The sequence below is a fragment of the Cibotium barometz genome, chromosome 62 (assembly GCF_041138505.1).
Source record: "Cibotium barometz isolate CiBa-2024 chromosome 62, ASM4113850v1, whole genome shotgun sequence".
NCBI lineage: Eukaryota > Viridiplantae > Streptophyta > Polypodiopsida > Cyatheales > Cibotiaceae > Cibotium > Cibotium barometz.
In genome coordinates, this window is record NC_141107.1 from 15461864 (window position 1) to 15489334 (window position 27471).

The 27471-nt window shown below is 48.8% G+C and overlaps 1 protein-coding gene across 6 annotated transcripts in view; it reads left to right on the forward strand.

The window, feature by feature from the left end:
• LOC147604177 (calmodulin-binding transcription activator 3-like) overlaps positions 1-27471 on the forward strand; it is a 162936-nt gene that overhangs the window by 21630 nt on the left and 113835 nt on the right. For 3 of the 6 annotated variants that reach the window (XM_086795557.1, XM_086795559.1, XM_086795558.1), the window contains exons 2-3: positions 13304-13429; positions 13664-13779. In XM_086795557.1, the coding sequence (XP_086651683.1) occupies positions 13304-13429; positions 13664-13779 (242 nt within the window). Of the gene's footprint in view, positions 1-13243; positions 13430-13663; positions 13780-27471 lie in introns of all 6 variants that reach the window. The other 3 variants (XM_086795554.1, XM_086795556.1, XM_086795555.1) reach the window with 1 other exon arrangement.

The following is a 27471-nucleotide window of genomic DNA, read 5'->3' on the forward strand; positions in this document are numbered from 1 at the left end:
GTGAAAATGTTGTCAAGGATACTGCGCTCCTTGACGAATCCTGTCTTGGTAGCATGAATCAACTCCCTCAGGAAGGGCTAGATCCTCAAACTCAAGGCCTTTGCTAAGACCTTGTAGACAGTATTGAGGATCGTAATAGGTCTCCAATGCCGAATATCATCTGATACTCCCTCCCCCTTGGGGATAAGAAAGATCAAGCCCTCTGAAAAGCTCTGTGGCATCACCCCAGTGTCCAAAACATACTATAAGCCCCTGCGGAGTTCTGGCCCCAAAAGGTCCCAATAGCGCATAAAAAAGGCAGGCGTCAATCCGTCCTCCCCAGGGCAACTATGGCGCGGAAGGACCCTCAAGGCCTCAGCAAGCTCAACCTCTGAAAGAGGCTCACCCAGAATTGTGCGCATACGATCTGTGACCCTTCTCTGCACATGGGCCCACACAGTTTGTCTGCAAGCATCCCGAGCCTCAATGGCTGGCATGGTTGTCACGGTACGAAAATACGATACCGTACGGGAATTTTTGGTACGATATGAAATTTTCGGATACCGTACGATAAAATACGGTTTTTATTTTTTACACTTACAACCTATGGAGCTTCAAGCTTGAATGTGAGGGAAGGTTGGGAGGGGAGGAGTCTACAGTGCTTGAGGAACCAGAACATGGATATGTGTCTCTCCCGGTTGGATCTCCCGATTGTCTCCAAAAAAGAACCTGGATGGGTAATGCAATACCAAAGGTCTCCCAGTGTAGCGTTTATGACTAAGGGACCGTCCTTGCACAAATACGAGGAGTGCATCTAGGGTGATAAGTTTAGGGACTCCTCTCTAGATCAAAATGGCCATGTCCAAATCTTCTCCCTCGTGCATAACTTGAGAATCTAATTGTCTAGCCTACCTATACCAGGGATCCCCAAGTGATGTAGCAAGATTCTCTCATCCTATCAATCAAGTGTACACTACCAGTCTACCTCGCCAAATTTTTTAGGTCTCTCAACAACCCCATATGGAATACTGAGTGGACACGAAAGTTGCGAAGTATTGCGAGCATTTGGGATCTTCGTAAAGCAGGGTTTCTATATTTTTTTTAGCATTTGGATTTTTTTTTCCAAGGAAAAATTTTTTTTGGGAAAAAAAAACCTCACACCGTACGATATCGTACGAATTCGTACAGTATCGTACCGTACGAACCGTACCGTACGAACCTGTTCGTACGCGTACGAGAAACAACTATGGTGGCTGGCTCCGCTGAAAGCAGGTCTCTATAGAACTCAGTGGCAATGGCTCTGATCTCCCCGGGCTCAGTGGCTACCGATCCGTCCTGCCTCCTGAGCTGGCGGACTCCTGCCGAGCATGGCGGGGTCCAGTAATCTCAAAAAACTCCCCAGTCACTCTATCACCCAGATGCGTCCACTGGGAGGCCTGGCGACGATAGTAGAACTCATGTCTCTGCTCCTCTGCCTCTCTAACCTCCTGGCGTGCCTGGCTCAGTTGGGACGCCACCCACTCACATGTAGGCTGTTGCTCCTGAAGGCGCTGAAGCGAAGCAAGGCTACGTCTCAACCGATGCTCCCGCTCGCGAGTCTCTCCCAGCCATGTCAAGGCTGCAGCGTGCAAAAAAGAGCTGAGCTCGATGAGTCCCTGGGCACACTGGCCTGCTGCATCCTGGTCTGAGCTCTGGCTGTCATGCCAAATCCTCTCAATGTCCTCAGTGAGACTAGGATCTATAAGTACCCTCTCTGGGATCCTCAACTGCAAGCTGGTCTCCCGTGTTCTCTCCTCAAGTGTCAAAATAATTGGCGCATGGTCTGAAAAAGAGGTGCCAGCGAGAATGCCGACGGAGCCCCCTCGCTCCCCTAACTTGTCGCCCACATAGAAGCGGTCAGTCCGTGATAGATTAGTCCCTCCCTGCCGGCGATCCGACCGAGAGAAACTAAGACTGTCCTGAGAGCGGGAGAAAGCCTCATGCTGCCATGCATCAGTGACCCTCAGTGTCATGCAAAATCGCTCCCACGCTGCAAGCTCCGTGCCGTGCACTGTAACATGACTACCTCCCACCCTATCGGCCGGGTCCTCAAGCATGTTGAAGTCTCCCCTGACACACCAATGTGCGGCCTCTGGCAATGCATCCGTAACTGGGTCCAGAACTCTGCTCTGGCACTAGCATGGTTGGGCGCATAGACATTGAGCACGCCAAAGAGCTCATCATGCATCCTCAGAATGACATACTGTGCTCTACCAGGCACAATGATCCCACGATCCACAATGGCCTGCCGCCATACATCCGCAATGACCATACATACTCCTCCTTGCCCACCCAAGGGGCCAAAACCTGCAGACCAAAAGGTGTCCCATCTGCCAGGCATCACGGAACCGTATCTCCGGATCCTGCTCTCACCCAAATGGTGCTTCTGCATCATCAGAATATCAATACTGCCCCCAACCAGGCATCTCTGAAGCTCCTGCCTCAAGCAACCACGATAACGTATATAGTGTGCGTCGCCAAGGCCCTGTACATTCCATGAGATGATCCTCATGGATGACATGTTGAGGTGGAGGCTGTCTCAGCCATACGGTGGGGCTTCGCAAGCGGCTTGGATGGAGAATAGTCCCCATCCGAGCGGCTACGAATCTGCCCACCCGGTGTGCTGCAAGAATCTCGGATCAGGCGCCAGTGGGCTGTGTCCCATGGCGACTGCCTCCCGCTCAGACAGAGCAACCTCGTGTATGCATACATATCCAGGGTCGCGTGCTAAGTCTGCCACTATGCGAACCACCAAATGTCGAATCCCGGAGGCATCCACACTCCCGGTATCGAAGAAAAAATGAGCCAACTCTCATAGTCGGCCTATCACGTCTGTCACCTCCAGATCGCTCACATGATGAGAAAACTCAACAGCCTGAGTCTTCAAAATGCTAAGAGCGAGATCCAGAGTCCACTCCCGGTCGCTAGGGCCACAGAGAGGGAATGAGAAGGCCACCGCTGAATCAAGTGCCTCCTCCCCTCGGGCCGGAGGTATCACTACATGAACTCTGATGGGTGCTGGCTCATGGGGGCCCTCCGCTCCAAAAAGCCGCGTGAAGGAGTAATCAAAAGCCTCCGAGCGCTGTCGAGTGTCGAGACGACTCAGCCGACTGCGGATAGAGGATATCCGTGAAGCCCGAATCGGCATGGTAGGTCTCCTCTGCGGTGCTCGAGCAAGGTCGGTGCTCACTGTCCGCCGGACTGCAGGTGAGCGCCAGGGAACTCCCGGGGAGATGAGGCGAGCGGGGGGGGGGGAGGAGGGGGGGGAGAAGGGGGTGAAGAAGGAGCCGCTGCCAAAACCGGAGCGGGAACGGGAGGAGGCGAAGGTGGAAGCGAGGCGGGAGGGGGGGACGGGGGGGAAGGAGGGGGTGCTGGCATCTCCTGGTCCTCAGTCGCGGCGCTAGGGTCTCCTCCTGGAGGGGAGCAAAGTTGTTCCTCACGGGAACCTAGTGGTGCTGAGACTGTGGCTGCTGCTGCATCGGTCTCTGGGCGTGCTGCTGTGGCTGTCTCCCTCGACGGCGCCCCTATCCAGGCTGCCATTCCGAGGTCTCTGTGGGCTGAGCAAGTGTCTCGGAGGCTGCCTGCCGAGCCGCATCTGTGGGCGGGCCATCGGGGGCCTGCTACTGCGGTGAAGGTCGGGGTCTCCTGCGAGGGCAGGCCTGTGGCCGACCTGCTTGCAGATAAAGCACTGGTTCGGGAGCCCCGAAAACTCCACTCTCTGATCAATCCATCCCCCCCTATCCTAGGTAGCTGAATGACCTTCGGAAGGGAGGAGATGTCAGGAACCAAAACTCTGACCGAAGGTAGCCCAGCTGCTCTAGCCACCACTAAAGCTGCTGTGGGGACAGTCTCAAGCACCGAGCCCACCAATGCTCTTAGCCTAGAAAGGAGCGGAAGGTACTCACGGCGGAGTCCAGGGAAGCAAATTGTAACATGGAAAAGGCGCTCTCCCTGCTCGGCCGCTGCTGGGTCAAAGCCATGCTGCCAAGGTCTGAAGAACGCCCGAGCGCCCCTGATGTCAAGGGGACTCATGGCTAGGACCTGGGCCACACTCTGGGCTGTCTTGAACTCAATTTGGTAGTGTCCACGGCCCAATAGCTGAACGTCCAAGATCTTGCCCACATTTGCAAGAAGGCGGGCCTGGAGAAGATCTCGGATCTCCCCTCTGCTGGGGCTGAGATGAGATTGCCATCATCATCATACTTGGGGCTCCGAGCATCTACATCCTCAAGAGCTCCATCCTGACCAAGTGATGCATCCTCATCTGCAGCATAAGTAGAAGAGCTAGTAGAGCCCCGTCGCCGATATGTTTGGATGGGTGGTTGAGCTCCTCCCTGTATAATCTGGTAGCCTCGACTCGCTACACTAATGCCTCCTCTGCTCGTGGTGGTGAAATGAGAACCACTAGCAGCAAGGCGCTCACGACCTCGAGTACGGGTGACGCGCATATCTATCTCCTGTAGCTCTTTATGGAGCTTAGCATAGATGGCATCTTCCGGTGTCTCTTGCCTTGGTCGAATGCTCCTAAGGTTCTCTGCAGTGAGTTGGATGTCATCGGGATTTACCTACATTCAAGTTGATAGAATAATAACATGTAAGTTGTAACTTCTAGGTTACAAGATAGTCGAGACTAAATAGAAAGCATTAAAATTATAAATTTTGATTATTAGAGAATCGAGATGCCTACTTGCTTTGGGATGTGAAGCTCTTGAAGATTTTGCACCATCCGCAAGTTAGCGCGGCAATATACGAGGCACTCTAACTGGGATGTGCTAAGCTTGTTCCTAATCTTCGTGTGCACGAGGGAGTATGCACTCCAATTCCTCTTGCATGCACCCACAGAGCAATCCTAAGAGCAAAAAACAAAAAAATTAAATTTTAATAATATGAGTAAATAGAATTAGAAGAGGCAATGGCAAATGACCGTCACCTGGGTAAGGATCCTCATGGCAAAAGCTTGTAGAGATGGGGTGGAATAGCCATACGTCTCCCACCATGAGAGTGGCTTCACCATCACCTCTCTTCTTCTAGAAGTAGGACGAGTGTACGATTGCCCGGTCAAGTTGTTGTAGGCAATGAGCTCCTCGTCCATCTTGATTTGTGCTTCATCATCAAGCACACTACGCATATAGACGTCTGCATTAGACCAGATCTCTTGATCCGAGAAGAGTTCCCTTGTTTTGTAGAGAGGATGGAGGAATGCGGCCATACCATGAATAGGCCTACACATCCATTGCCACCTCCTCTCCACAATGGTCTTGATCTCATTAAGCCTATTAAAGCATATGCCACATTATACATAGAAAAATTTAAAATCAAACTTACAAGTACTATGTACACAAGAGTACATGAGGGAGGAATAACTTACTAACCTTCTTGCATCAAGTATCGTGCAAGCTTGAAGCTCCTCAATTGCATTTCTCATGAAATGTGTGAGAAGGCCCAAAGTGGATCCCTCCATGTCCGACATGCGAGGTACTCAGTACAATGGAGTCATCGCAACTACGACGGCCCGTGCATCATCCCAAAAAGAAGGATCCAAGCACTTGCGTTGCATCGCATAAGCCTCGGGGCTTAGATGATCATTCCATTCTTCCCACTCTTGGGACACCACCGTGCGTTGAAGCTCACTACGAACGGCATGTAGTCTCTCCAAAACAATCCACATGTAGGCAAACCTTGTTTTGGAGGGCTTCATGAGCTCCAATCACGAATGAACACGGAAGATGGCCAAGGGTTTCACCTTCTTAGTGAAGAAGGTCACAATGGTGGTTGCTTGGGCCAAAATGTCGACCCAAGCCAACTTGCCAATATCTTCCATGAGCAAGTCAATGCAATGGGATGCGCATGGAGTCCAAACAATTGTTGGGAACTCCTCCTCCACCATGCGACCCATTGCACGGCAATTGGATGCATTGTCGGTGATGACTTGCACCACATTTGCATGGCCAACTTACAACCCAAAGTGCTCATGTAATTAGTACTATCATCTATGTGACATGTACTATGTTACATAAACATGTAGACTTATAGTATGTACAATGAATAATTTACCTCGATGATTGCTTGGCGGATGTGTTGGAACATGAAACTCCCACTTGTCTTTCTACCGGCTTTCTCGGCATCCACCGCTCGTAGGAAATACGTGCCAAGAGGGCAAGACACGAGGATGTTGATGATGCTTCTCCTCTTCCGATCACTCCATCCATCGGAGAGGATGCTACATCCATACTTGGCCCATCCCAAACGAATAGGCTCAAGTGATCTACCAATCCTGTCCTTCTCCTGGGTGAGCTTCTTCGTCCTCATGTCGGTGTAGCTCACTCCCGTCCATCCATCGCATGGACCGACGGCAGCAATGGCCTTGACCATCCTCTTCCATTGCGGGGTTTGAAGGACATGAAAAGAGAGATTGCACTCAATGATGGTGCGTGCAATCTCTGTTAGAAGTCATCTCCTGTCTATTTGTATACACCAGGGCCTCTGTTGTGGGTGTGCCCGCCCGTATATCATTTTTCCACACTCCCGGTATTTTTTCCCTATTTTTTCCCATTTTTCCTAGTGGTGGGAGGGCTGCCAGATGATGCCAGGAGCACCCCATTGCTGGCCGACTAGATCTACATCAGTCGTGGGCTTCAGGGGTGCTGGCCGACTTGTTTTGATCAGTCGTGTGGGCATCAGAATGCTGGCCGACTGCATTTATTCAGTCGTGGGATTTTTCTCCAGTCGTGGGCACTCTCTGCTGCTGGCCGACTGCCCTCTAGGAGATGTATATATAGCCCCTCAGCCCCCACCACTTTCTCATTCAGTTTTTCCGGGATCTTGTGTATAGAGAAGAGTTTACACACCTATCTCTCTGTGTTTCTTGTGCTGATTATTTTCTGCAGTCTACTTGCTCTTGTCTACCCAAGTTTGGTTATTATTTCCGCTGCATATTCTGACATGGTATCAGAGCCCTAGGCTCTAGGAGATCTTGGGCGTTTTTTCTGAGCAAGAGGGGGAGCAACAGGTTGCTGATTGGTGGACTGTTTCGGGCTGATCGGGAAGAGAAGGTGCAAGAGGAAGGCGAGCAAAGGTGCTGGACAGCCACTTGCAGATTTTCAGATTTTTTCCCACCCACCCACCCACTCTTTCAGGTTACTCTCCGCGATGGCAGATTTACTAGAGATGGCTGAGAAGCACGTGAAGATTCCGACTCTCCCCACGTTCCCAGTGGATCGTCAGTTGGACGGTCCAATTACGGCATCTGGAAGGTCATGATGGAGTCAGTTTTGGAGTCATATGACCTTGCTGATTTTATTATCATCGGGGTGCCACGGCCGGAAGCTGAGGAAGGGGAGTTATTATCGACGAGGAAGGACCGCGAGGTACAGGCACACATGTGGGATCGTGTCAACGCCAGGGTCCGGTCATTTATTTTCCTCAATTGCACACCACAGGTGATCAACCATGTGAAGCACATGACGCTGGCGAGAGGCATATGGGAGCACTTGGCTTCTTTGTATAACAGGGTGTCACCCATGAAGCGGATATCCTTGGAAGTGCAGATGCGGGTTATGAACCCTGCAAAGTCCTCGACGATGCGGGAACACATTAACAAGCTGCAGACCCTTCAGCAGGAAGTCCTTCAAGCTGGGAAAGAGATATCATCCGAAGATATGGCCATCACGTTACTTTCCCACTTGCCTGGTCAGTATTCTGCTTTCTATTCCTCGTTGATCACGAGTGGCAGGCTCAGCACCATTACTTGGGATGAGCTTGTGCCAATGGTCTTGGACCAGGAGGAACGTTTCACGAACCCTCCTCACGGCGGAGGTTCGGAGGCCTTAACTGGCCAACGGTCGAAAGGCCGTAATACCAACAAGGGCAAAGGGAAGGCTTCACCGGAGAAGTCTTCTGAGAAGAAGCCTGATCCAGAACGAGAGAAGCTGAAGGCCGAAAGATCGTGTAATGATTGTGGCGAGAAAGGCCACTACTGGAGGAAGTGCCCTAAGCGGACAAGGAAGAGTGCTGATTCCTCAGCCTCAGCTGCGAAGACTCCGGCATTTGTGCACTTAGAGATGGTGGACTCCGATGCTTCATCATCTTCGAGCGAGGAGGCAGTTGGCTTCACCGGGAAGGATACCCGGGAATGGATTCTCGACAGTGGTGCTTCCTGGCACATGACTCCATCCCGTGACTTCTTTCTGGATCTAAAACGGCAGTCAGGTCGTATCTTTATTGGCGATAATTCCACTATTCCGATACATAGTGAGGGCCGGATGGAGATTATTCCCGACGGCAAGGGGTCAAGCATGCTTCCCGTGTTCTTTATGTCCCTGCTCTGGGTTTTCATCTTCTGTCAGTGCATGAGGTATGCAAGACTGGCTTTCGGGTGGAATTTGAGGAGCATTCAGTTGCTCTAAGGGACCGTGAGACAGGCAAAGTTGTTTGGGAAGGCGGTGTGGAGAATGGCATCTACAAGCTCTCTGCACTCTCCTCATTGACAGGCTCTCAGGTCGGAGATTTGTGGCACTTTCGTTTTGGCCACTTAAATGTGGATGCTTTGCGGCGCGCCTTCCGGGACCAGATGGTGGTTGGCTTGCCAGATGTTGGTAGTAGGCAAGGACGCTGCAGTTCTTGCATACGTGGTAAGCAGCACAGGGAATCCTTTCCGAAGCAGGCTTCCAGGCGAGCTTCGAAACCTTTGGAGTTGATTCACACTGACTTGTGTGGACCACAGCAGATACCATCCTTGGGAGGATCTCTCTACTTCATGCTGCTTGTTGATGATTGTACCAGATTCACGTGGGTCTACTTTCTTTCCCAGAAGGACCAGGCTTTTGCTCGGTTCAAGGATTGGCACGTGATGGTGGAGAAAGAGTCTGGATTTCAGGTCAAGACTCTCAGGGCTGACAAAGGAGGTGAATTCTCCTCGACTGTATTTTTCCGGTTTTGTGCAGATCATGGCATCAAGAGGGAATTGGCCAATACCGGATCGCCTTCGGAGAATGGAGTTGTTGAACGTAAGAACAGGATTGTGGTGGAGATGGCGAGGACCATGCTGGAGCATCGTGATCTTCCTCGTCCACTTTGGGGTGAGGCTGTGGCAACGGCTGTCCATACCAGTAACCGCTCTCCGACGACTTCTGTACCCCATATGACTCCATTTGAGGCATATTTTGGCAGGAAACCCGATGTCTCGCACTTCCGTGTCTTTGGGAGTGACGCGTATGTACATATTCCGAAGAAGCAGAGGGGGAAGCTTGACTCCAAGTCCCGCAAGCTGGTATTTGTGGGGTATAAATCTCTTTCCAAGGGATACAGGTTGTATGATCCAGAGAGGAACGAGATTGTTGTCAGCCGGGATGTGGTCTTTGACGAGCATGTTCCAGCATCCACTGTCGAGGAGCCGCCACTTCTTGGAGATCCAGAGGAGTCTGATGATGATTCCCAGTCTACTACTCCAGTTGATCCACCTCAGTCATCACAGGAGGTTGAGCCCGCAGCTGGAGTTGAGCCCCCGCGATCACAGGAGGCTCCACGATCTGTTCGAGTACCTAGGTGGTTGTTAGACACCCTTCGGGAGTCAGGTGTCACGGAGCTACCCTCCGAGTGGACCACAGAGGACGGCCCTCGAAGATCACATCGAGTCCGAGATAAAAGCAACACGGCGGAGCTTCTACAGGTGAACTATGCTTTGATGTCTCGTATCATGCGGGACAAAGAGCCCACTTCCGTAAAGGAAGCCCTTTCACAGGATACTTGGAGGAAAGCCATGCAGGTGGAACTTGATGCCATCGAGACGAACAACACTTGGGAGTTGGTACCGAGGCCGTCGAAGCGGTCAGTCAAATGGGTCTTTAAGACCAAGTACGCGTCTGATGGGTCGGTGGACAAACACAAAGCCAGGCTTGTGGCTAAAGGTTATGCTCAGCGGCCAGGCATCGACTACGAGGATACCTTTGCACCGACAGCGCGGATGACCACGATTCGGACCGTTCTTGCCCCTGCTTCTTCTTAGAGGTGGCCCGTGTACCAGATGGATGTAAAATCTGCGTTCCTTAATGGTGACCTGCAGGAGGAGGTGTACGTTGAGCAGCCTCCAGGCTTTATTGTTCCAGGATCGGAAGGGATGGTTTACAGGTTACGTAAGGCCTTGTATGGTCTTAAGCAAGCTCCCAGGGCTTGGAATCAGAAGATTGATTCCTTCTTTATTCGGACTGGATTTCAGAGATCGGTTGCAGATCCGAACCTGTATCTCTTTCGGGAACGCGGCATGGTCACACTTATCATCCTTTATGTGGATAATCTCATTCTCACCGGCGGTCATGTGGAGCACATTGGAGTGACGAAGGCTGCCTTGTCAAAGGAGTTTGAGATGACCGACTTAGGCTTACTCCACTTCTTCTTGGGATTGGAAATCAAGCAGACCCAGAGGGGGTTTTTCGTCTCTCAGCAGCGGTATGTTCATGAGTTGCTTGAGGCCTTTGGGATGGAGAACTGCAAGCCTATTACTTCGCCGATGGACCCGAACACAAAGTTAACCGTTACAGATCCTTGTGAGCCAGTTGATGCCTCGCAGTACCGAAAGTTGGTTGGTTCATTGATCTGGTTGCTAAACACCAGATTGGACTTGAGCTTCTCCGTGGGGCTGTTGAGCTCTTTTATGCAGACGCCATTGAAGACTCATTGGGACGCAGGATTGCGGATCTTGCGGTATCTGCAGAGTACGAAGGATCTGGGACTCTTTTACACAGGAGGGAATGGAGTCAAGCTCCAAGGTTGGAGTGACTCAGATTGGGGAGGAGATCCAGACACGCGGAGATCTACTTCAGGATACACTTTTACCCTCGGCTCAGGAGCAGTTTGTTGGAGCAGCAAGAAGCAGCCAACTATTGCCCTTTCTTCGACAGAGGCAGAGTATCGGGCTGCTTGTGGTGCTGCTTGTGAGGTTGTATGGCTGCGGAGGCTGCTAGGCGAGATTGGGTTTCCACAGAGGGAGCCCACAGTCATCCAGTGCGATAACCAGAGTTGTATAGCTATTGCTCGGAACCCGGTTTTCCATGCCCAGACCAAGCATATAGAGATACAGTATCACTTTGTACGATGGCGAGGCAAAAATACCTCGGAGCATGATCTTTGGGTGTGAGTGTAAGTGAGCTAGCCGCTCCTGGATATGGTGCTGATGTCGAGCCCGTATCTCTGTGATCTCCCTCTGATGTAGTTTGCGAGTCTGGTAGCCTGGTGCTCTTGGTCTCCGTCTGGCTTGGAGGTCCGCAGCCTGCTGAAGTGTAACCCCCTCCTGTGTCAGGATAGGCACTGGGATAGATCTCTGGAAGAAATCAGTGAGCTGGAGCTGTCACCCACCTCTCCCTGTGGTATGAGTCTGTAGCACTGTCTCTCTGTGGCGCTGTGTCTCTAGCAAGAACTGGCCAAATCTGCGCTGGTCTGCGGACTCCATGATCTGGCGGAGTGAGGGATGTCCACTGAAGATGGTGGTGTATCTCTCTGTAATGACACTATATGCTCTGCATCTGCAGACATAATGTTCCTCACTCTCAACCTCCTCCTAGCATAGTCTGCATATCCTCTCTGCTCTGGGGATCCGTGCTGCCCTACCTGCCTCAATCTCAAGCTGGTGTGATGACATTTTGAGCTGGGCAATCACCACTCGGGCACTGTGAGGCATGTACACATCCATGTATCCAGGTCTCTGTATGAATCCATCCGTTGAGATACACATAAACTGATCTCTGTAGTATAGCATCTTCGGCGGTAGAGGCTGACTGGGTGTAATCCAAGTCTCTTGAGTGTATCACTACCATAAATCCTGCCGAAGGACTCTGTTCCTCTCACTGTGAGAGAGCTGGATGTGTGGTGCATGTATATCATATTGGAAAGGTGGCAGGTGATCTATGCCAAGACCATGCTGATTGAGCCACTGTATCATCTGTGAATACCATGATCTCCTATCTGCACTCTCTGCGAGCTGCCTGGACGCCTCAAAAGCTGTATGTGAGAGTCGATCCGATGGCATATCTTTGAAGTTACTAAACTTTATGTTATAAAAATGGCATTAAATGCTAATAAAATATTGGAAAAATACCAGATAAATCCTAGTTAATTTCCTAAGGCTTCTGTGATGTTCCAAGCGATGCACAGGCATATGAATGCATGTTATGCAAAATGCAGAGTGCTTTCTGATGCAAACACTAAGGCTTCTATTGACTCTACATGCATGAATGATTCTCTCCAAGTGGGTTAAGGGACTTGATTGACTGACCGACCCGCTAAGGCTGAGGAATGACCTACGTAGCTTGTGCCTGATTTATCCTGCACTGAGGATATACAATGGGGTCATGACATACGACAAATATCATCCTACTGGGTTCTAATAATGTACAGATGTTGCACTGCTAACGATGAGCCATCTTGTCACCATGCACTGAGTGCAGAGTGCATGTGAGAGTGGGCAGGTTGGGAAGGCGCAACGGGAGGGAAGCGGAGGACTAGTAGGTGGGGGGTTAGTGGGCAGGAGGGAGGATGATGAACGCGCAAACAGAGGGTGGCGAGGAGAAAAGAGGCGGGTGAAGGGCACATAGCTCAGCAGTACGGGGAGCATGACAAATAGGATTGATGTGTGGAAAGGTTTCTATGCCCTATTTTTGGCTCTTTTTAGAGCACTTATATACTATACTGAATTTACCATTATTGTTACTTGTCACTTGGCTCTTCACTTGGTTTATGAAGTTTGAAGTTTGAACCATAGGCGAATCATGATCTGGAACCTAAGTCTTGCACCTTTTTAAACTTGGGTGTTCTTTATTGATGTTTGAGGTTGTAACATGTTCTAGAGTACATGCTACAAAATGATGCATTTTTTGTATGTTCTATATTTCAACATGGCTTGCTAATTGTATTAGGGCCAAAATTTTTGGGTTTTTTGGGACCTGTACTCCCCCTTGCATAAAATGGCTATGTAAAGGTATGAATGTTTTTGAAACGCGTTTCATGAAATGCCTGGTAACTATGCTGTGATCATCAAGATTCAGGTGTTGGCTATTTTAGTCTACTTGTACATGAGTTAAAGCATGCTTTGACTCAAGTTCAGACCTCCAGACCTCCATGTTTCTTAGTTTGGAAAGTAATTTTTGTGGCTTTTTCTATGCTTCATTTATCTCATTCTATGTTTTTTAGCATACGCATGAATGCAAAGTATGTTACTTAGTGTTGCATATTGCAGACAACGAGGCTGTGGTAGTAAGAGAATCAGTGCAAAAACTTACCGACTTTGATTGCTCAGAATCCAAGCTTAAGCAACTACTTCATGATGCGCAAATGAGATGGTTCAAGCCTGCTGAAGTATGTGAAATTTTGAACAGTCACCAGAAGCTTAAACTCTCCGAAGCTTCACCAATCAAACCTACAAGTAAGTGTGGCCTTGTTTCTTAACAGAGTTAAAGATCAAGTAAAATCCAGGTTGCTGCAAAGCACATATTGTGTTTTATGTTAGGTCTTAGAAATAGAGGTTCAAAAAATTGGCCCCAAGCTTAGTTAGCTTCCTACTTGCATTAAGGGAGTGGTTGTAAAAAAAGGAGGATTCAAAAACTGTAATGCAGTTTCATCTTTATGAGATTCAATGTTATCAACTGTAATTTGCAAGGCGGTTCGCTGTTTCTGTTCGATCGCAACAAGCTTCGCTACTTCCGAAAAGATGGCCATAATTGGAGAAAGAAGAAGGATGGAAAAACCGTTCGAGAAGCTCATGAGAAATTGAAAGTAAGTTATATGTATTCATTGCTTGAGATTTTTGGTAGTTTCAATATTTCACCAAAGAAAAAGAGGCAGTCGAGTCCAGTATTCAAATATCAAGTTCTTTCTAGTGTATATGAGGAGGCTGTTATGTCCTTTGGTTCACCTTTTCAGTTATTCCCTCAGCCTGAGTCCATACTGTCGTGGTTTTTTGTACTTTCAATATTTCACCAAAGAAAAAGAGGTGGTTGGTTCAGTATTCAAATATCAAGTTCTTTCTAGTGTATATCAAGAGGCTGTTATGTCCTTTGTTTCACCTTTTCAGTTATTTCCTCAGCCTGAGTATAGTAGTTTGCCCATCGTTACATTTGGACTGTTGATTGGTAATTGTGTTAGGCTGTATGTTTAAGTGTGAACTAGTTTCCCACTAGAGGAACTGGGCTGCCCTTTATATGCAAACCTTGACCTGCTATGATGTACTTTCATGAAGTTCCATCATGGCTATGTTCTGTGGATGTTAAAGGCATATACACATCCTTTCTTATTTTAGACAGTGAGCTAGGAATTGTTCTCGCTTTTGCAAGCTTGTGACATTGGTCTTCCATGGATGGTTAGGTGTACAACTTCATCACGAAAACCTGTTCACAATTGCCACTTGTGTCACGAGCACAAGTGGAGTTTTTGAGGATGTTAAATGCATGTATGGTCAACAATGACTATCCTTTTCCATAAGACCTGCTCATCTTGAGTTACATGCACGTGGCTGCAGGTAGACTTTAACACATATTTAACAGCATGTTCCAACCTTCCTTGCCGTAGTGCTAAATCCTTCCATCACATGAATCTTTCCTTGATGTGTGCTAGGAATCATTGTGCTTCATTTTGGATATTCAGAGTTGTGTGTGTGTGAACACTCACTTATCAAGCACGCTACTGTGACCATCCTGGTAAAGGCAAGACACCCCTTTGATCCAATCCTGCGAGAATCCCATGCGTGCAAGTATACATTCAAGGAAGTCCCCATCCACTCTGTCATAAGCCTTCTCAAAATCTAAAGCAATACGGCTAGGGGCTGATTGCTTGTTGCCTTAGCCCATTCAACCGCCTTTTAGGAAGAGAAGATGTCATAAAAAATACTTCTTTTTTGAAGGAAACCATTCTGTGTATCATGAGTCACAATCAGCAAAACAAAATCTCTGACTCCCCCAAATTTTACATTTCAAACTTTCCCATCAATTGTTGCTTTACATGTGCAACCTCATCACCATCGTCTCTGGTCACAATCAAGTTATCCACATTGATCACAATGACTGAGTCCAAAATCTGTCTTTCTCACATATAAAGAATGGTCCACACTAACAATGCAAAACCCAATATAGACAAGATACTTGTCTGTCCATGCACGTGGTGCTTGCTTTACATGTGCAACCTCATCACCATTGTCTCCGGTCGCAATCAAGTCATCCACATAAATCAGGATGACTATGAGTCCAAAACCTGTCTTTCTCACATATAAAGAATTATCTGCATTGGTAATGCTAAACCCAATAGAGACAAGATACTGACTAATCTTGTTTGTCCATGCACGTGGTGCGTGCTTTAACCCATATAAAGCCTTTTTCATCCTATTTCGGATGATCATAACCTAGTGGCTACACCATATACACATCTTCTTGCAATCCACCATTCAAGAACACATTCTTGACATCCATTTGGGTGTAATGTCCATCCTCTAGAAAACCGCGAAAACAATCAAACATCTCACTTTTGCTATCTTTGCCATAGGACTAAATGTTTCCTCATAGTCAATCCCATAAGTTTATGCAAGTCAGCTAGACTTTCTTTGGCTGGTAGGGCCTAGGTAGCTAATCAAGCTCTGGCCACGGCTTGGTATGTTGTTTCTTGTTGGTGCCTTTCACACTCCCCCATCTCTTAGCTCCAACGGTTGAACCAGAATTATTTGTGGGCTGGCTTAGATGGCACTTTGGATACAAGAGCTAGAGTGGCTTGGGATACAGTTATTCTACCGACACATGATGGGGGTTTGGGCATCATAGACCCTGAGACACAGAGCAAAGCTTTATTGGTGAAATTCATGGTTCCAGGGCTCACTCCAGGAGATCACACCTGGAAGATCTTACTTCGCGATGGTGTGTGTCATTGTCACCCTCGCCTTGGTGGAGATTAGAGGCCTGATATCAGATGGATTTTCACTACTGTCAGCTATCAGCCGCCTTGTTCGGCCTTTCTTTGTAGTTTACTGCGTGTTTGGCACTCTCAGATGATGCCTCATTCACCCAGACCCCACTCTTACAGAGGAGATTGAGCAACAGCCTATCCTACGGAGTCCCCACATGAGAGATGCTTCTAGGCACATGATTGGTGAGCGATCTTACATCTCTTGGGCTCACTGGGATGTAGATCGTGCTCACTCTGTGCGGACTTGGAGGTATGCACTCAGTGACATATCTGACCCTGATCTTGCCCAGCGCGTTGGAGAAGGTCTCACTTCCGTGCATGCTCGACGGACCGAGATTGATGAATCTATTCGTTTACAGTGGCTGTTCAGATTGGATCATCACTTTGAGGGGGGTTCCGAGCCCTTTTGGCAGGCCCAGTTCTCACCAACAGGAGCTCCTCTCATGGTTACCAGAGGAGTTGCTGGTTATGGAACATCTTCCTTCCGGGTGGGTGACAAAGGATTGATCCTCCTTCAGTCCCAAAGATTGATACTCTTAGATGGTAGTGGATTAGGGTGGTGGTGTCTCGCGGCAAGGGGAGGTTTATTGACCTTGTGTTGATTGAGTCCAGTTTATGTGAGTACAGACTGTGGTTGTGGGAGAAACAACCTTTGGCAGACTTAGATTGGGATCCAGGTGAGTAATTTTGGCCTCCATTACGACAAGGTCAAGAGCTGGTTCCCTTCTTTCAATACACTACCAAGATTGGGCGTTGTGCATTGCTCAAACAATCCACACCCCCCCCTTCTAGAGCCCCTCAGAGGGGATTTCTCCGGCTTTCTTAGAGAGACTTTGGAGGCAACTTGGGGATTCGTGGAGACCACACAGGACGACTTACTTTATATGGATACTGGCACATGTTGGTCTACCGGTGGGCAATTGGCTAGTGCAGATGGGATCTTGGAACTCCTCATCATTGTCTTTGGTCCTTCAAGTCCTCTCAGATGGTGTGGACAAGTGTTTCTCGGCTTCTTAAGATGGATTTCTCCAAACCTCGATTACATTACTTGCGGTGCATTTTGCTGGTTGTAGCCAAATTTGGTAGGCCGGCATGTTAAAACCCTAAAGATCTCTCTAGCTAATAACCATGCATAAACATGCATGAACGAGGCATATACTCATCCACCCAACCACCCCCGAGCCCAAGGGTGCACACATAAATACAATGAAGTATCACATATCTTACCTTAGTGTCCCATACCACTAAAAGATATGACTTCACTCCAACAGCACTTAGCTCTAGCTTCAAATGGCAAGAGAGTAGACACAATTCTCTACACAAGAGAACATCCCTTGAGTGTGCCCCATGCCCCTATTATATAGGAGGGCCCTCAAGTGACTCTTGACTCTCCATTTCCATGTGTGACCCTTGGTTACCTGACCCTAACCTTAATCCAAGGTTAGACCTAACCCTTGCCCCACTAGAGCATGTTCCCATGCTCCCATGTTCACATGCCTAGGGTGGGTTAGCCTCCTAGTATATGCACATAACATGACATTTTGGATACGGGACTGCTCCAGATGATTTAGTTTTCCACATCAAGCATGGGATCCCTGTTCGCATGCATTTTTTAGATATCCCTTGTCATGTTCTACATTCTCAGGAATCATCGAATAGCTCAGAGACTTTTAGTATCATAGGCGCTATTATTGGCTAGTGCATTTGGAGGGCCAGATGTCGCTACACTCTTGGAGGAGAATCTTCTTCCACTCATTAGTTTTTGGCAGATATTTGGTCCGACACCATTCACACGCTTTCGTAGTGAATGGGACTATTTGATGACTCTCTCCTCTCGGTCTAGTGAGTTGCACAAAGAACATTTCTTGGGGACTTGGAGTCATCACCAGATTTTCTTCCTCTTGCAGGGTGGTACCCCACGGTGGAAGTATATCCCTCCACAGTGGTTTATGTCCCGCATCTCTTATCTCCCTTCCTAATATTTTGTATACGTTTTGTTTTTTGGCATAAATTTTGCCTTTGAGTGCGATTGGTCGCACTTGTATCTTTTGGTGCTTTAGCGCGTGTTTGTATGAGATTTTATGGTGATATAATTAGCCCTGTTTTGTAAGCCGAGCGGGGCGTGCCATGATAGATTCAATCGCGTGTCCAAGAGTTAAAGATAGAGAGAGAGAGAGAGTGGAGAGAAAGAAGGGTATATGGATCTTGCACAGTACACCACACTGAGCGGGGAACATGCCCGGCCCCTTTTCAGGAATTTATTCAGGAACAAATTACAATCCATGGGCACGCTGGCAAGGATCAATACAATCAATGAATACAAAACAAAAAGATATGCCGATGTAGGATATCCAAGTTGATATCGATGTCAAGGCACAAGATCTCTAATCCTGAGCACACCACGGGGATGACCCACAAGTATCTCTCACCGGGCTAGTGCCATCGGGCTAGTACCATATCCAAAATCCAAATCCAAGTCCAAATCCCAAGTCCAAATCCTAAGTTCCAAGTCTAGGTTCCAAGTCCAAATCCCAAGTCCAAGCTCCAAGTCCAATTTCCAAGTCCAAACTCCAAGTCCAAATCCCAAGTCCAAACTCCAAGTCCAAATCCAAATCTCGAGTCTCAAGATGGGCGGCGGTGGGCTGAGCTGGGCGAAGGCGGAGCTGGGCGGTGGTCGCTCTGGGGCGGTTGAGCTGGGCAGCGGCCGGACGCAAGGAGGTGTAGCCGGAGGTAAGGTAGATGATGACGATGATCTCCACAAATTTATGCACTTAATCCAAGAGAGACTCAAATTGTCTTTTTATACTTGGGGAGGCCCGCTTTTTGCCAAAAAGCTCTAACCAAGCTTTGCTTTTGTCTTTTTGTTTTTTTATTTTAATAATAATAAAATATTACTCATCTTTTGCCAAAGTTCTTGATTTATATGCTTTTCTATCTTCAAGGCCTTGCTGGAAAAGCGGCCTTTAGCTTTTTGGTTTGGCTCAGTCTCCTCTTTCCAATGGAGCCCTTGGCTTGTGGTCAACTCAGTTTGACTTTTTTGCTCTCCCTGCTTTTGACCAAAACTGGTGCTTTTTCCTATGCCAACTTCATGAACCCTTTTTCCATGCTTTCATCAATTTGTCCATGTGTCCGGACATAAGTTTCATTATGTGAAAAAGAGCTAGGAGAGCCAAATAGTTACAAGTGTTTGCTAAACTCTACAAGTGGCTGTGCTGAATTTTCAGCAAATACAACATCTCTACTTTCAAAAATCCTTTGGTTGCATGGATTGTAGAGACGGTAACCCTTGCTACCACTGATGTAGCCCACAAATATGCATTTGACTGCCTTGTCAGCTAACTTGCCTCTAATCTGTGAAGGCACATGAGCATATGCAAGGCAACCATTCGGAATTTGTGAGGCAGATTCTTGCCCTTAACCATACATCTTGCCATCTCCATCAATGACTTGTTCTTCCTTTTTGCTACACCATTTTGCTATGGTGTGCAAGGCAAAGTACATTGATGATTTATGCCTCTTTCTGTCACGTGCATCCCGCACTTGGATGCCACGTAGACATTTCTGTACAGTAGGTGCAGGACCTGGGATGGTGAACTGGTCCCATGTGAGCCCAGTCCGGGACGAGTCAGCCAGGGATCCATCTCAGTCGTCCGAGGTCAGGTGTGCATTGTCCTGCACATGAGTCCAAGGTCAGGTGTGCAATGTCCTGCACAAGAAGCAGTGCCAGTCCGCGCTGTGAGTCTCCCTCTGGAATGATGTCAGATGTGCTGAGTATCTGGTTTGCAACTGGATGCCAGGCATCTGTAGGCATGTAGTTTGCATGTAGAGATGGGGCCAGCCCATAGGGCTACCCCAGTGTAGGTGTTTGCATTGGCATAATTAGCATGGGCATGGGGGAGGTATAGAACCACCCCCAAGGGGCCAGGAGGGCCCAAGACTTTGCCCACCAGCCAAGGCAAGGGCTGGAGGGGCAGTCGGCCAGCTCCAGAGCCTCTGGACAGGCAGCCGACAGAGGGTAAAAGCCCTAGACAGTAGGCAGCCAGGTGTAGGGGCAGTCCCCACACCTATGCGCAGCCTGCCCAGCAGCCAGGAGGCTGTCCCAGAGTCATGCGCAGGCTGGACAGGCTCTAAACAGGTGTGAAAACACTTTATTAAAGTGTGAACACATTTAATTACAAGACTCAGTCGTGGGACTTCATAAAGACAGCCGACTGCATGATATGAGGGGTATAAAAGCCCAAGTCATAATTCATTTCATCCATCTCACAATTCACCAAGAGCCTCAAGCATTCAAGGGCCAGGACAGCCAAGGGTTTGCTAAAGCTAAGGGGTGAAGGACTGAAGGTCAAGGGCAGGTTTTCCAGCAAGAAAAGGTCAAGTACTTTGTATTTGTTTCCAGATTTACATCATTCTAATAAAGCAAATACACCATCCGTGGTGGGGGCCCTACAGAGGGTAATTGGGACCCAATACTGTGTCCTCTCCATCTCCCCCTTCTCTCTCTATTTTCTGCACATCGTCTTCCAGTTTGTGCGTTAATTCCGTCGCGAAAAGAGTGCTGTTTTCTGAGTTTTGAAGTACCGATCCTTCTCCGAAGCTTCCGCATATTACAGTGGTATCAGAGCCTACTTCAAGGACGAAGTTTCAGCAAAGAAAACCAGAAAATTTTTTCGCTCGTGTGGTTGGTTTTTAGACGCCGGTGGACTACCCCTTTCGGAGTGACTCCTGTCCCTCGAAGGACGGTTGGTTTTTAGCCTCCGGAAGCCTCCGGAAGTCTCCCACACAGATAGTGGATGGTCAGATTGCGTTCCGGAAAGGAACTGCATTTTCTCGCTATGGCGAACTTCGGCGACGAGAGGGAACCAGAACCATGGGACCAGAGTGCACCAGGCAGCCCAGCTAGGGCACCCGGCTTGAGTGTACAAGACATGTTCCAGCAGATGATGCGAGCAATCGCAGACCAGACAACCAAGTTGGACGAGCAGAAGGCGCGGATTTTGGCTCTGGAGGAGCGTTCTCGCTCTCCAGCGTCGCGTTTTCCATCTCCTCCTCCCTCTCCTTCCGTACCCCAGATACCAGATCCTCGTCACAGGGACCCTCTCGAGGGGTCACAGCCGCAGTCAAGCTCCTTGCTTGAGTTGCAGATACGGGCATTGGAGATTCGACAACGAGAAGACGAAGCCATGCGACGAGTGGAACACGAGCGTTACCTCCGAGCTTTGGACGCCAGATTGACACCGGCGGCGCCCTCGAATCATTTTCCCGAGAAAATGAACTTCAGTAAGTATAATGGTAAACTCGATCCCACTACTCTGTATTCATGGTTACATCAATTTGAAGCTTACTTTGCCGCAGTTAGGAAATCAGATATTGACAAAGTGATCTTAGCCAGTTGGTATTTGGAAGGTGAGGCCATTCCTTGGTGGACTCAGTGGGCTCATGCCCACACCAGATCAGGTATGGCAGCTTATGGGTGGGACGAGTTCGTCCGTGACCTTAAGCAGCGGTTTTTACCGCCCCACTACCTTGAGCGACTCGAAGACGAGTTCAGGGGAGCGCGTCAGAACGCGCAACCAGTCCTTCAGTTTGCCAATAGAATTTCGACCTTGTGTCTACAATTAGGCTTATCTGATGCGGACAAGAAAGGGCAGTTTATGTATGGCCTGGACACGCACATCCAATGGGAGGTGCGTATGTTTAGACCAGCCACCTTTGAGGACGCACTCTCGCTTGCGCAGAGTGCAGAAATGAAACACAATGGTGGCAAGCCCAAGACTTCCCAGCCGGCTTCTCCCAAGGCTAACACCTCGGGGGGCAAAAGCCAGAACCAGACGGGGTCTTCCCCAGGACAGAGCCCGGGAGCCTCTGGCTCCAAGAACTCGAACAATGCGTCTAAGCTTACTCCAGACCAGAAAGCGGAGGCAGGCAAGACAGGTGGCAAGTTGAGTGCTGAGGAGCTTGCTCAGTACAGGAAGGAGGGTAGATGTTACTTTTGTCACACAAAAGGACATACTTCTCGGGATTGTCCGAAGAAGCCTCCAAAGCCCGCCGCCGCCTCCACAGCTTCCGTGGTGAGCACAGCTCCCACACAGACCCCAGTGGCTACCCCTAGTTCTTCAACCCCCGGTGCTTCAGTTGGAGCAATTATTAGCCGGGAGCTCGAAGATAAGTAGAAGGGCGCCCATGACCAGGAGTATGAGCGCAACGAATTGCTCAAGTCCTTTGGCTACATAGGTGGCCAGAGAGTCGTTGTCTTGTTTGACAGCGGCAGCACGGAGGATGTGATCACGGAAGAGGCCGCTAGGCGTGCCCGTTTCGAGCTCACTCCGGTGGACAAACAAGTTGAGGGTTTTAGCACAGGTATGACTACGAGCGTCAAGTATGAAGCTCTAGGTGCTAAATTAGTCATTTAGGGCATAGAGTTTGTGCGTGATTTTATGGTTGCCCCTCTTGTAGGAGCAGACATAATTTTGGGTATCCAGTGGTTTCACAAGTTTCTTCCTGATGTCAAGTGGGACAAGCATACGTTCTAGATCGATCGGAATGTGTCAAACACCCCTGTGACCATTAAGTGTGAGCCAGGTATTCCAAACTTTCCGCTCATAAGCCACTTGCAGGCTAAGCGAGCAGTCAGGAAAGGCGCACAGTGTGCGATGATTTACATCCAGACAGCCCGGACGGTGGCCAGTGCTTCCGAGAAGTACTCGGTTCTCCATGAAAAGTTCCAGAAGATTTTTCTTCGGGACAGTCTCCCTCCCCAGCTTCCCCCGTCCAGACCGGAGGATCACAAGATTGACCTCCTCCCAGGCTCGGAACCCCCGAGCAAGTTTCCGTATCGCCTTTCTAAGGCAATGGAATCGGAGTTGGACCGCCAACTCCAAGAATTGTTGCAAGCTGGCTTCATCCGCCCCAGCGTGTCGCCGTTTGCAGCACCGATCTTATTTGTCAAGAAGAAAGATGGGTCTTCTCGGTTGTGTGTCGATTATCGTGCACTCAACAAGCTGACTATCAAGAGCCGATTCCCGATGCCTCGAATTGACTACATTCTCGAGAGGCTGAATGGAGCTAAGGTGTTCTCTAAATTGGATTTAAAGAGTGGGTACCACCAGGTTCGGATTGTTGAGGGGGACATCCCCAAGACAGCTTTCCGTACAGAACGGGCCCACTATGAATTTGTGGTCATGCCATTTGGTTTGACGAACGCCCCAGCTACATTTAACCGCATGATGATGCGTATTTTCCGGGAGTTGATTGGAGTGTGTGTGTTCATATTTCTGGACGACATACTCATCTTTTCAGCTACAGTTGAGCAGCATGACATTGATGTGGAGAAAGTCCTTAAGTTGCTGGAAAGCAACGAGCTCTATATCAGTGAAAAGAAGTCAGAATTTTATCTGTTCCAGGTACATTACTTGGGATATATAATCAGTGCCGAAGGCATTCGACTTGATCCGGCTAAAGTGGCCGAGATTGTTAACTGGGAAGTACCTCAGACTGCTTATGACATTAGATCATCTGTGGGTATATGCCAGGCATATTCCACCCACATTGACAAGTTTTCTGATCTCTCGGCAGACCTCACCGATCTGCTAAAGGGAGTGAAAACAAGGAGGCAAAAGATTCGAATGACTCCACGAGCGTTGGAGGCATTCCAGAACCTCAAGGTGGCTTTGTCAGAAGCGCCTTGTCTAGCCCTTGCCTCGTGGGACGAACCATTTCAGGTGATCACCGATGCGAGTAACATCGCAATTGGAGGTGTGTTGCAACAGAATGGTCATCCAGTAGCTTACATGTCTCGTAAGTTACTGCCCGCCGAAAAGAATTACTCAGTCTACGATCGTGAACTCCTAGCAGTCATTCAGGCCTTGAAACATTGGAAACATTTCCTGTATGGCCGTGACTTCGAGGTCCGCACTGACCATCAGGCATTGCGCTGGATTCAGACAATGCCAAGTGCACAGTGGAGTGATCGACAGCACCGCTGGAGTCAGATATTCCAGCAGTTTGGTGGCATGATTGAGTACCTTCCAGGAAAGGCCAATCCAGTGGCCGATGCTTTGAGCAGGAAGGGACAAGTAGCTGCGATTCAGACCACTAGACTGGACCTCGTTGGTACTGGACTAGAAAACATGAAGCACACGTACGCGGATTCCGAGGAATTCGGTACGCAGTGGGAACAGGCATTGGATGCCACAGGACCATGCCATTTTTTGATACGCGATGGTTGGCTTTACTACAAAGGCCGACTGTGTGTCATGAAATCATTCCGGGCAGCTCTTCTCCATGATGCCCATGACGCCATTACAGGTGGTCATAGGGGCATGAATTCGACTCTGGAGAAGTTAGAACGGCAATACTATTGGCCAAAGATGAGGCGTGATGTGTTTACTTATGTACAACGCTGTGACATTTGTCAAAAGGTGAAAGCTCCTCGTGGAAAGAAGATAGGGTTGTTACAGCCTTTGCCAATTCCTGAGGGTCCTTTCCAAGACATTTCAATGGACTTTGTCACAAATCTGCCTCCCAGTCCGAGTAAGCGTAATACACAGTGTTTGACTATTGTTGACAGGTTCAGCAAATTTGTGATGCTTATTCCTTGCAGGGCCAATGTGACCGCCGAGGATGTTGCCCAGCTATTCATTCGGCATTGGTACCCGATTGGTGGGATTCCTAGGACCATAGTGTCAGACCGAGATGCCAAGTTTACCAGTCATTTTTGGAGGGCATTGTTTGATAATTTTGGTACTAAGTTGAATTTTTCCAGTGCATTCCACCCACAGACAGATGGCCAGACAGAGATATACAACCAGTTGGCCTTTGATGTGCTGAAGTGTTATGTCCACGATCAGCAAGGTAAGTGGGAATCGTTTTTGCCTTTAGTTCAAGCTGTTCTGAATGACTCTTTTTCTTCAGCTATTGGCAGGACTCCATATGAGGCAGCGTTTGGAAGGCCTTTCCAGTCGTTGTTAACCAGGACTTCGTCTTCAGTACCGGAGGCGAACAGAGTGACGGAGTCTTACCAGGAGATCCTAGAGTCCGTTAAAGACAGGTTGGCTAAGGCGCAAGAGGCCTACACTCGACAGGCCAATAAAGACCGAAGGGACATGAAGTTTTCGGAAGGAGATTGGGTATATCTTCGGATTATGAAGCAAAGATTAAAGCAGGTGGGCAAGCGATGCCCAAAGTTGTCTTTCAGGAGCTTCGGACCATTCCCCATCCGGAAAAAGACTAATGAGGTGTCTATGCAATTAAAGTTACCTCCGAGTTGGACTATGCACGATGTATTTCATGTCAGTTGGTTAAAGCCATATGCAGGTCCACCCCCTTCAGAGGTCAAAGACGAAGCGGAACCAGACATCATTGATGAAGCAGAAGTTATGGTTCCAGAACAGATCCTTCTGCACCGTTTCAAGCATGGCTCAAGCCGAAGACTACGACAGTTCCTCACGAAGTTTCAGGACCGAGGAACTCATGAAGCGGTATGGCTCGACAAGGAATTTTTCGAAGACTATCCGGCATTATTGACGGATTATTTGGAGGCTATGCAGCTTCCGTCAAGTTAAGCAGAAGGGGATGTCACGTGCATCCCGCACTTGGATGCCACGTAGACATTTCTGTACAGTAGGTGCAGGACCTGGGATGGTGAACTGGTCCCATGTGAGCCCAGTCCGGGACGAGTCAGCCAGGGATCCATCTCAGTCGTCCGAGGTCAGGTGTGCATTGTCCTGCACATGAGTCCAAGGTCAGGTGTGCAATGTCCTGCACAAGAAGCAGTGCCAGTCCGCGCTGTGAGTCTCCCTCTGGAATGATGTCAGATGTGCTGAGTATCTGGTTTGCAACTGGATGCCAGGCATCTGTAGGCATGTAGTTTGCATGTAGAGATGGGGCCAGCCCATAGGGCTACCCCAGTGTAGGTGTTTGCATTGGCATAATTAGCATGGGCATGGGGGAGGTATAGAACCACCCCCAAGGGGCCAGGAGGGCCCAAGACTTTGCCCACCAGCCAAGGCAAGGGCTGGAGGGGCAGTCGGCCAGCTCCAGAGCCTCTGGACAGGCAGCCGACAGAGGGTAAAAGCCCTAGACAGTAGGCAGCCAGGTGTAGGGGCAGTCCCCACACCTATGCGCAGCCTGCCCAGCAGCCAGGAGGCTGTCCCAGAGTCATGCGCAGGCTGAACAGGCTCTAAACAGGTGTGAAAACACTTTATTAAAGTGTGAACACATTTAATTACAAGACTCAGTCGTGGGACTTCATAAAGACAGCCGACTGCATGATATGAGGGGTATAAAAGCCCAAGTCATAATTCATTTCATCCATCTCACAATTCACCAAGAGCCTCAAGCATTCAAGGGCCAGGACAGCCAAGGGTTTGCTAAAGCTAAGGGGTGAAGGACTGAAGGTCAAGGGCAGGTTTTCCAGCCAAGAAAAGGTCAAGTACTTTGTATTAGTTTCCAGATTTACATCATTCTAATAAAGCAAATACACCATCCGTGGTGGGGGCCCTACAGAGGGTAATTGGGACCCAATACTGTGTCCTCTCCATCTCCCCCTTCTCTCTCTATTTTCTGCACATCGTCTTCCAGTTTGTGCGTTAATTCCGTCGCGAAAAGAGTGCTGTTTTCTGAGTTTTGAAGTACCGATCCTTCTCCGAAGCTTCCGCATATTACACTTTCTACTAAATATGCCTTACATGCATTTGACATGTATTCCCCCCCCCCCCCCCCCACCCCCCCCCCCCCCCCCCCCCCCCCCCGATCTGATTTGAGTGGAGGGTTTGTACTTTGCAACCTATCTCATTTTCAGCTTTAGCAACAAAATGCTGAAAACACATGAAGACTTCAGACTTTCCCCTCCAAAGGGTAAACCCAAGCAAATCTGGAATAGTCATCAATGAATGTTACAAAGTGTAGATGCTTCCCAAATGGTAGTGTCCCCATGGGACCACACACATCACTGTGTATGAGCTATAATTTTTGGACAACCATTACAGATCCATCCTAGGGGAAGGCATTTTTGTGCATTTTGCCCAAAATGCACCCTTCACAAACATGTTTAGGTGGCAGCTCAACATGTGGCATACTTTGCACCATTTTATGCCTCTGGAGCAACATCAAACTCCCAAAATTTACATGCCCAAACCTGGCATGTCATAACTTTGCCTCTTGCATGGCAGAAGTATAAGTGGTGGCCAAGCATGCATCCTGTCCATTCTTCTCATATGTGTCCAAATGATACAAGCCTTGGTACAATGTGCCCGAAGTGACTATAGCATAGTCTTCCTCTCTATTCCTCATTGTGCATTTGTCATCGCCAAAGTTCATAGCATAGCCTCTTTGAGCAAAAGAGGAGATTGATAGCAAATTCTTCTTGATTCCAGGCACATACAACACATGTGAAATGCATAGTTCTGAACCATCTGCAACTTTGAGCATAATCTCACCAATGCTTTGTACTGGATATGAAGAATTGTTTGCACATGTGACCTTCTTCCCTTCTAGGGAAGCCCTCAATGACATGAACAA